This window comes from Barbatula barbatula (genome assembly GCF_947034865.1).
Source record: "Barbatula barbatula genome assembly, chromosome: 18".
Taxonomy (NCBI): domain Eukaryota; kingdom Metazoa; phylum Chordata; class Actinopteri; order Cypriniformes; family Nemacheilidae; genus Barbatula; species Barbatula barbatula.
In genome coordinates, this window is record NC_136781.1 from 1,453,425 (window position 1) to 1,464,195 (window position 10,771).

Consider the following 10,771-nt stretch of genomic DNA (forward strand, 5'->3'; position numbering starts at 1 on the left):
GTAGGAAATCCATTTATAATGCTTTATAAAAAATAATAAACAAAATGCAAGAGAAAAAGTACACGCAGGATTAAATCTGCAACGCTACAGAAAAACAGAGGATTAGAGAATCCGTTGTGTTTCCGACTGTGCGAAAGACTAGTTTTTCTGCAAATGCCTCACTAACAGGGTGGAGACAAGTAATATGTTGCTGCTGATGATAGCCTAGTACAGGCGAACAGCGACACTACGAGTTCAAGTGGGAAATTGCATAACATTCAGCCTCACGGTATTAAGAAACTCAAACAGAATGAATTTCACGTGAATTATATCGGTTCAATCAAACATAAATCAGAAACTCACTTTCTACAGCATTTCAACGAAAGCCATCTCTATTTGTTATGAGAACAAAAAGGCACTAAACTCTGCTTGTGTAGCACCATTGAGCGAAACACGAAAATAACCATACGATGTAATCGATGCTTTTAAACTGTTCACTTATAGCTATTAAAAATGTCTGTGCCATAAATAACTATATTAAAAAATAGTTACAAATATTCTCAGAAAGTGGTTGAGAAAAAAGCATAGGCATGTGCACGAAATAAATAAATGAACATGCAAATACAGACACTTTTTATGACACTTCATGTTTGACGTGCTTTGTGTAAACTCAAATTAAGCTATTGAAAAAAGTGTCCACAATTAAAAACCTTACAATATAGCAGTTGAGACTATAGAACATTATTAGGGAATAACTGCAGGGAAAATACGTTTTAAAGTATTCTGTGAACTCTACGTAATCCGAACTCACTCATATTGTGTAGATCTAAACAAGAACACCAGCATGTTTTTTACCAACTCTTCTGAAAGACACAGAATAATTCCCCTTCATATCAGTCCGAACAGATCTTAAAAAGACCAGAAACCAACTACCTTATTACTTTGGTTGTTTTGAATCTACATTGGATAGTGCACAAATTTAGAGAAGGTACCCCAACAACTGTATCAAGAGTGGGAAATCAGTGAACTGAACTCAATCCACCTATTTCCACATTAACATCATCATGATCACAGGCTGAAAAAAGAAATACTAACGAAGAGTTTAATGTAACAGCACAAGCAACTTTATATGTAAACGAAAAAAATTTTTAAAAGAAAAATAAGTTTATCGTACTGCCTAAAAGAAGCTTAAACACTATGTCACCAAATGGTATTCAACAACAAAAAAGCAACCTTTAAGGGATGGTTCACCAAAATATACAAATTCTTTCAGCAGAACACAACTGAAGACATTTTGGAAAAGGTTGGTAACCAGACAACACTGGACAACATTGAATTCCATTGGTGGATGCTGTACATTGGGTGTTGAGGAGATTCCCCCCTTCAATGTAAAGCGCTATATAAATGTACACTGAGACATTTTTTAAATCGTATGCTGTGTTCTTGAAAATAGTCATGTAAAGGTTTAAAACAACAAAGAGTTACATAATTTATAACTGTTTTTTATTAGACTTTCTTTTACAAAGATAAAAAGTATTTGTGTAAACTAAAACTGACTTTCCCCCTAAGCTCTTTATTAAATAGCTTCAGCCAGTGATGAAAATACATAAGTGAGCGGTCAAAAATAACAAACCTTAATGAACCACACAAAGTTTATCTTTTAGAAAACATGTTTCTAGAAACATTTGATCACAAATAGCACGTTTAAAATAAGTATTGCAAATCGACGATCTCACCTCAAATGGAAAGTTTATTTCCGCATCAAGTCCCTCAAGATCATCTACAGCAGATTGCGTCTTTTTGAGCGTCATGTCAGCAGTCAGTGTACCATCATTATATGATCTGATGAACTTGAAGTCACTCGTGCGCGAGCCCGTGGTCAGGTATGCGTCATAATTGTAAGTGCTGCTGAGAGTTCCCGCGCACTCCACTTCTGCGTAATTTGGAGGGAGATACGCGCTGGGAATGGCTACAGCTCCATCAAACATCAGTCTGGGCTTTCTCCTGCGACAAAACCTCACGGCCAGGATGATGATGATGAAGGTCAGGAAGAAAGTGGAAACGGACACCAGCGCGATGATTAGATAAAAAGTGAGTTTTGAGCTGCCCTCGTTATGAGACATGTCTTTCAGTTCTGGAACTTCAGCCAAGTTATCTGATATAAGTAAATATAATGCGCACGTGGCAGAGAGGGAGGGCTGTCCGTTATCTCTCACGGAGACAATAAGGTTCTGTTTCATGCTGTCAGACTCAGAAAGGTCTCGCTGTGTCCTGATCTCTCCGCTGTGAACACCGATAGTGAAAAGTCCCGGATCACTCGCTTTAATAATGTGATAGGAGAGCCACGCGTTCTGTCCAGAATCCGCGTCTACGGCGATCACCTTGGACACCAGGGAGCCCACTTGCACAGCTTTGGGTACCATCTCGGTCATAAAGGCGTTGCTATCCGGGGAGGGGTATAATATCTGAGGGGTGTTGTCATTCTCGTCCGTTATGAAGATACATACGGATACGTTACTGCTCAGAGGAGGAGAACCGTTATCTCTGGCTAACACCAGCACTTTAACACTCTTTAACTGTTCAAAATCAAATGACTTCACGGCATAAATGACCCCGGTGTCTCCGTTAATGGATAAAAAGGACGAACTCGGTGCGCCATTGACATCAGAAGGTAACAGAGAATAAACTACAGTGCCATTCTGTCTCCAGTCCGGGTCTGTGGCTGATACTGAACAGATAGAGGAACCCGGTTTGTTATTTTCTTGCAAACGAGCTTTGTAATTCTGCTCTTCAAATACAGGTGGATTATCATTCACGTCAGCTACAGTAAAGTGAATATTCTTAGTGGAAGATAAAGGCGTAGAGCCCTCATCGATAGCAACAATTGTGATATTATAATCAGACACTAACTCTCGGTCTAATTCAGCTGTGGTCACTAGAGAATAGTATTTTTTTATTGAAGGCACAAGTTTAAATGGGACGTTTTGCTGAATGGAGCAGCGCACCTGTCCGTTATTCTCAGAGTCTCTGTCCTGCACATTAATGATGCCAACCTCTGTACCGGGGGACGCATTCTCAGGAACGGGACTATTCAGAGATTTAATTATTATAATAGGAGCGTTATCATTTTCATCAACAATTTCTATTAAAACAGCTGAATGGCTGGCTAATCCTTGGCCATCTTTGGCTTGAATTGGTAGTTCGATTACACTCTCCTCCTCATAGTCAATAAACCCTATTAGTTTAATCTCGCCAGACACGGGATCTAAGTAAAATACCTGCAGAAAATGTTCGGATAAATGGCCAAACGCATAAGTCACCTCTCCATTTTGTCCCTCGTCAGCATCAGTGGCGCTTACTGTGACCACTACAGTATCTACAGGAGAATTTTCAGGCAGACTGACTTTATAAACGGCCTGACTAAAGACTGGAGCATTATCATTAGCATCCAGCACAGTGACGTGTATGGCTACAGTACCTGATCTCGGTGGAGTCCCACCGTCAACCGCAGTAAGAATTAAAGTCACCTCTTTCTGCTGCTCACGATCCAACTCGTTATTCAGCACGAGCTCTCCGTAGGTTCTTTCATTTGTCCTTGTAAGAACATTTAACACAAAATGCTCGTTATTTTGTAATGCGTATGACTGCACTGAATTCACACCAATATCCGCATCGTGGGCCTCATCTAATAAATAACGTGATCCTTTAAATGCTGATTCTCTAATTTCGAATTTTATGACACTTTCCTTAAACTGTGGTGAATTGTCGTTGATGTCCTGAATATTAAGAACAAAACGATGCAGCTCTAAAGGATTTTCCAGCACGAGCTCCTGTTTTAGAACGCATGATGCTTTCTTTCCACAATGCGCTTCTCTGTCGATCCTGTCCGCTACGGTCAGTCCTCCAGTATTCAGATTAATTTCACAAAATTGTTTTCTGTTACCTTCAGTGTCAATGCGAGCCTTACGAGATGACAGTCTGTTCACATCGAGCCCGAGATCTTTGGCTATATTTCCGATCACAGACCCGCGCTTCATCTCCTCCGGAAAAGAATAGCTCACGTCTCCATTAACGGTGTGCGACAAAAGCACAAAAAACACAAAGACAAACGTCCGAGCAGAAACACCTAAGATTTTTGAATCCATTTAGAAAACACCCAAATTATGTCCTTTACAAATCAATCTATATCTCAAATAAATTCTAAGAGTATGAGACAAAAAGCAAGTCCGTCATCGTCTGCAAATGTATATTAAGAAACGAGCTGCCAGCATTATGTATGACATCATGACGAGCAGGGTGGAGAGAACTACAATGTAAACTTGGAAATGTTTACTAGTCAACAGCGACACTATGAGTTAAATTTAGAAACTGCACACAGTTTACTCAATGCCCAAACATTGCATCCTTAATTCAGGTCCTGTGGACTAACAGCGCTGCACATTCTGTATATCTCTTAGTTGTAACACATCAGATCATGTATCGCAGTGCTAAAGAACTGATGTTGTAACTAGGTGTCAATTAAGGGACACTAACAAAATGTGCAGTGCTATGAGTCCCTGGAACCAGGACTAAGAGCAACTAAGAGAACAGGTGTGATTTAAAATGCCATAAAATTAAAACACTAACAGTCTAACTAATCTAACATTGTCCTGGGAAGGAACATAAGCATGAATACTGTTGTTCATATATATTCCCAAACAAGAATCATTAGCGTGAAAATCAATATTATTCAGAAAAGAATATTGAAAACACCAGAAAAATTAATAGGCTGTGCAGCACCATGGACAGCGACCGGGGAAAAGCCGGAGATAACTAAACGTATTTCTAAACTTAATCAAAGAGATTATAGTGTAGTTTTGTTTAGAATTTAAAAAAGATTTAATAACAGAAAAAGACATACGTTTGCAAATATATTAAGATATTTTGGTATGTTAAAAATATTAAATATATACACTGCTCAAAACAATTATTGGAACACCTGATCATCACAGCATATCACCAAGTCAGTTAACCTTCAGAAGTATCAATCAACCCGGTAAGGAAGTGTGACGACGGTGTTACAGGCCTTTAACACACAAGAATGTAGCATAGGGCATTGCAGGTTTTTAACAAGACTAAGCTCATTCACAATGACTATGCCACCTGGGGGAGTTTCACCCAGGAAATAGAAATAACCCCAAAACTTAGTGTTATTTCACACAGGTTCACTTATCTTATACAAGAGTAGGCAGGAGACGTAGGTATCGTATAAAAATACAAAATTTATTCACAGTAAATTCAAAGAGGTAGAAAAATTACTTAGTCTCTCAATGATACAATGCCACCCCATCTCTCTCTCTCTCTCTGGTGAAACAAAAATTCTAACAAAAAGAGAAATACAACCACAGAAAAAACACATTGCATAAGGACCACTTCACGCAGACCAAATTAAACAACCAAACTACAACATACAGGTATAAGGTTACCCTCAGGAGTGATCACATGTGCTAGTTATCCAAAAGTACACACACACCACTGCAAACTCAGATCACACACCCAGACACATCAAATAGTAAAGTGATGCCACCACCAAAAAGATCGTTCACCCGTGGCACCCCAGCTCCTGAAAAATAAAATAAATCAAATAAATACACCTTAAACACAAGTGTAAATAAAATGTAAATCACAATTCCATCCTGAGACAACAATGCTGGGTAGAAACTTCCGACATACATTTCAATGAACAGTACAATTATTCAAAAAGAAAAACAAACCAAAAAAAAAAACACATTTCAATGAACAGTACAATTATTCAAAAAGAAAAACAAACCAAAAAAAAAAACACTCAGTTCAAACTACGAGGGAGGCAAGCAAGACTCGCACGGAGCAATTCCGGCCCTAATCATCAGCTGAACACTCTTCCACCCGAAGGAAGTAAACCAAAAAAAAAGAATTGCGACCGTGGCAGCAATCCCCTTTCTTAGTTGCGAGGTAACGGCATTCTTGCGGCACGGCAGCAGGAAAACGACAGTGCTGCACTAATAATTGGCCAGGGCGAAAAGGAGGATCCAAATGAGAGCAATGTGCTCTATAATCCATTCGAAGGCCAGGATACACAGCCTTCATATAACCCGGTGTGAAACTGAAAGGAGAGCATTCCTTAAATCCGCTGCTGAAGCAACTGACGGAGGTGTAGACATATATGAGAAGACAGGCTACAACCACCGCCAACACAAACAAAAAGAGGCTGATACAGACGTAATGCATCCCAAGCTGCACGCAACCAGCTCTAAAATCGGGAGCACTCTTAACTGATTGGTCACAAATGTCAATCACCACAACTTACCTCACTCAAATCGTCACAGAAGCATAAGTGATTGTGAACCATTTTCACTTGTGTTGGTGCAAAAAAAAGTGACAACAGGTAGATGGGAGATGAAATAGCAAGGGTGGTCTGGGGAGAACCATCCTCAGAGGGTACCTCCATGTACTATGAAGTATCGGGTTGAAATCCTCAGATCTACTGTCAGAAGTTTTCCTGGTGCATGATAATGCCCGACCTCGTGTAGCCAGAGTATATGGGAAGTTTCTGGATGATGAAGGCATTGATGACATTGACTAGCCCTTACGTTTCCCAGACCTAAATCCAGTTGAGAACCTCTGGGATCTCATGTCGGAAGCCATCAAGGAGCACCATAGACTGTCCAGGAGCTCACTTACACTCTTATCCAAGTCTGAGAGGAGATCCCACAAGTCACCATGTGCCATATCATTAGGAGTATGCCTATTGAATCAGACACTATATCCATTTTTTACAGTGATTTTACTGTAATTCCTGCCCTGAATGAGTTAATGATTTTGCCTTTCTGTGACCATTGTCATATTATTTTGTTCTCATAACATTATGCAAAGTATGTAAGTGAAGAGTTTTAACCTGGAAATTTCGATCATTGAGATCTAATAGTGTGATTTAGGTGTTTCCATTAAATGTTTTTGAGCAATAATTCGCAATAATTATTTAGTGAGAAGGCAGACAACAATGTTCATAAATGAACCGGGAAAAGTAGCCGTGAAAATTATATAACATCAAATTAATTCATTAATAAAATAGGGTAACTTATGTATTTTAATTCAAACACTTCCATTGTCAAAACCATCTGGATTACAAAACAAGAAAAACATATCTTAATAGTATAGACGTATAAAGCTAAGTCGTGGGGATGACGATTTACATTTATGCATTTGGGGGACTCTTTTGGCAAGTGTATTCCTGGGACAACACATTACTAGAGACCAAAAAATACTTAACATGTATTTTAAGAGAATGCATTACAAAATATTTCAAAATCTAAACTGAATCTCTAAACATTTATATAGTTAATTATTTGTGCACTTAACTGAGACACAGTTCATTTACTCTCTTTCAGGTGGGCAAAATGGAACTTTGAAACTTAAGAGACAAGCCAAAAATTACGTTCAGCCATTAAATCAACAATAATACAAAACGAATAATAAATATTGAATCATACCTGAAACGAATCAACATTTGCAGCATCAAGCCCCTCAAGATCATCCACAGCACACAGAGTCTTTTTGAGCGTCATGTCAGCAATCAGTGTGTCCTCATTATAAGATCTGATGAACTTGAAGTCACTCGTGCGCGAGCCCGTGGTCAGGTATGCGTCATAATTGTAAGTGCTGCGGAGAGTTCCCGCGCCCTCCACCTCTGCGTAATTTGGAGGGAGATACGCGCTGGGAATAGCTACAGCTCCATCAAACATCAGTCTGGGCTTTCTCCTGCGACAAAACCTCACAGCCAGGATGATGATGATGAAGGTCAGGAAGAAAGTCGAAACGGACACTAGAGCGATGATCAAATAAAAGGTGAGTTTGGAGCTGCCCTCGTCATGAGACATGTCTTTCAGTTCTGGAACTTCAGCCAAGTTATCTGATATAAGTAGATACAATGCGCACGTGGCAGAGAGGGAGGGCTGTCCGTTATCTCTCACGGAGACAATAAGGTTCTGTTTCATGCTGTCAGACTCAGAAAGATCTCGATGTGTCCTGATCTCTCCGCTGTGGACACCGATAGTGAAAAGTCCAGAATCACTCGATTTAATAATGTGATAGGAGAGCCACGCATTCTGTCCAGAATCCGCGTCAACGGCGATCACCTTGGACACCAGAGAGCCCGCCTGTGCCGCTTTGGGTACCATCTCGGTCATGAAAGAGTTTCCATCTGGAGATGGGTATAATATCTGAGGGGTGTTGTCATTCTCATCCGTTATGAAGATTCTCACAGATACGTTACTGCTCAGAGGAGGAGAACCGTTATCTCTGGCAAACACCAGCACTTCAAAACTTTTCACCTGCTCATAATCAAATGACCTCACTGCATGAATGATCCCGGTGTCTCCGTTAATGGATAAAAAGGAGGAAACCGGTGCGCCATTGACATCAGAAGGTAACAGAGAATAAACTACAGTGCCATTCTGTCTCCAGTCCGGGTCTGTAGCTGATACAGAACAAATAGAGGAACCCGGTTTGTTATTTTCTTGCACATGAGCTCTGTAATTCTGCTCTTTAAATACAGGTGGATTATCATTCACGTCAGCTACAGTAAAGTGAATATTCTTGGTGGAAGATAAAGGCGGAGATCCCTCATCTGTAGCAGTAATTGTGATGTTATAATCAGACACTAACTCGCGGTCTAATTCACCTGTGGTCACTAGAGAATAGTAATTCTTGATTGAAGGAACGAGTTTAAATGGGACGTTTTGCTGAATGGAGCAGCGCACCTGTCCGTTTTTCTCAGAGTCTCTGTCCTGCACATTAACGATGCCAACCTCTGTACCGGGTGACGCATTCTCGGGAACGGGACTATTCAGGGATTTGATTATTATAATAGGGGCGTTATCGTTCACATCAACAACATCTAATAATACAATAGATCGACCTGCCAACCCCTGGCCATCTTTAGCTTGAACTGGCAGTTCTATAGAGTTTTTCTCCTCATAATCAATTTTCCCAACTACTTTAATCTCTCCAGACTTAACATCAAGCAAAAATAACTTTCGAAAGTTTTCCGATAAATGGCCAAATGTATACGTCACCTCTCCGTTTTGTCCCTCGTCAGCATCAGTAGCGCTCACTGTAACCACTACAGTATCTACAGGAGAATTTTCAGGCAGACTGACTTTATAAACGGCCTGACTAAAGACTGGAGCATTATCATTAGCATCCAGCACAGTGACGTGTATGGCTACAGTACCTGATCTCGGTGGAGTCCCACCGTCAACCGCAGTAAGAATTAAAGTCACCTCTTTCTGCTGCTCACGATCCAACTCTTTATTCAGCACGAGCTCCCCATATTTTCCACCATTGGCCACTGTAACGACACTTAGTAGAAAATGTTCATTATTTTGTAACGTGTATGATTGCACTGAATTCACGCCAATGTCCGCATCGTGGGCCTCATCTAACAAGTAACGAGATCCTTTGTCTGCTGATTCGGCTATTTCGAATTTAATAACTGTTTCTGTAAACTGCGGTGAATTATCATTTATGTCTTCAATAGTAAGAATTATACGAAACAGCTCCAATGGATTTTCCAGCACGAGCTCCTGTTTTAGAACGCATGGAGCCTTCTTCTCACATATATCTTCTCTGTCTATCCTATCCGCTACAATAAGATCACCTGAATGTAGATTAATATCGCAGTATCGTTTTCTGTTACCTTCAGTGTCAACTCGAGCCTTGCGTGACGAAAGTCTGTTTACATCGAGTCCGAGATCTTTTGCTATATTTCCAATCACAGATCCGCGCTTCATCTCCTCCGGAATGGAATAGCTCACGTCTCCATTAGCGGTTTGCGCCATGACCATGAAGAACAAAAAGCCAAACATCCGTCCATTTAACCAAACGCCTAAGAAATCCATTTGGGGTCATGCAAATTAAAACAAAATTCAACAGAAACTGTAAATACAACGAAAATCGATAACATTACACCAAGTCCGAGGATCAGTGAATGGTTCACGTTTGTCTACGAGACAAGCTGGTTTTGCAAATACATCACCAACAGGGTGGAGACAAGCAATATGTTGAAGATGATGATAGTACAGGTGAACAGCGACACTACAAGTTCAAATAAGACATTGCACGACATTCTGCTCTCTGACAGGAACTATGAATTAACCATGAGTGAGAAAACGAGTGTTCTAAAGAATTTCAATGAAAGCCATCGCAATATGATGTGAGAAAAACACAAGCCTTAATGAACTCTACTTGTGTACCAGAATCAAAATGATACGAAAAACAATTAGGCTAAACAACATTTCCGACCCAACAGAAAAATTCACGTAGGCCTACTGAAATAATGGTCTGTACCAAAGTAAACTGGAATCAGAAATTAAAACAAGGATAAGGAAATAATAGTAACAAATGCATACACGAAAAAATGAAAATAATAAGTTTAACGCTTTAATGTAATTTCATGAATGATTCTATGAATCCAGTATATCAGCCTTTAAACAAATACTTTAACAAAACAATCTCAAACGAATAAATAAGGGGAATATGATCGTCAACATACTGTCAGAAAACAAATCTTCAAATGTTAAATTTTAGTTTCTTACTGTTAAAGTAGCTTTTGTGGAAACATCCGCTGGAAATGCTTATGTGGCAAGGGGACGAAATTACAAGGTTTGTTAAGGCCGGAAAGAGAGGCTTATGAAATCAATTTGTTCGATTACGCCACCCGGTACATGCCGGGAAAACAATAAGCACACAGGTTCTTGATCGTAGTGGAGTGAGC

The 10,771-nt window shown here is 39.8% G+C and overlaps 2 protein-coding genes across 2 annotated transcripts in view; both read right to left on the reverse strand.

Annotated features, from left to right (window-relative positions):
- LOC306907372 (uncharacterized protein) overlaps positions 1 to 4,124 on the reverse strand; it is a gene marked incomplete at both ends in the record, with an annotated part of 74,389 nt that extends 70,265 nt beyond the window's left edge. The window contains one exon of the mRNA XM_079479427.1: positions 1,716 to 4,124. Coding sequence (XP_079335553.1) covers positions 1,716 to 4,124 — 2,409 coding nt within the window. The remainder of the gene's footprint in view (positions 1 to 1,715) is intronic.
- A 3,357-nt stretch (positions 4,125 to 7,481) lies between these two features.
- Positions 7,482 to 9,863, reverse strand: LOC306907373 (protocadherin beta-15-like; the record flags this gene model as incomplete). The annotated part of the gene is made up of 1 exon (XM_079479428.1): positions 7,482 to 9,863. The coding sequence occupies one exon, from the start codon at positions 9,861 to 9,863 to the stop codon at positions 7,482 to 7,484; it is 2,382 nt and encodes a 793-aa protein (XP_079335554.1).
- Positions 9,864 to 10,771: the final 908 nt, after the last annotated feature.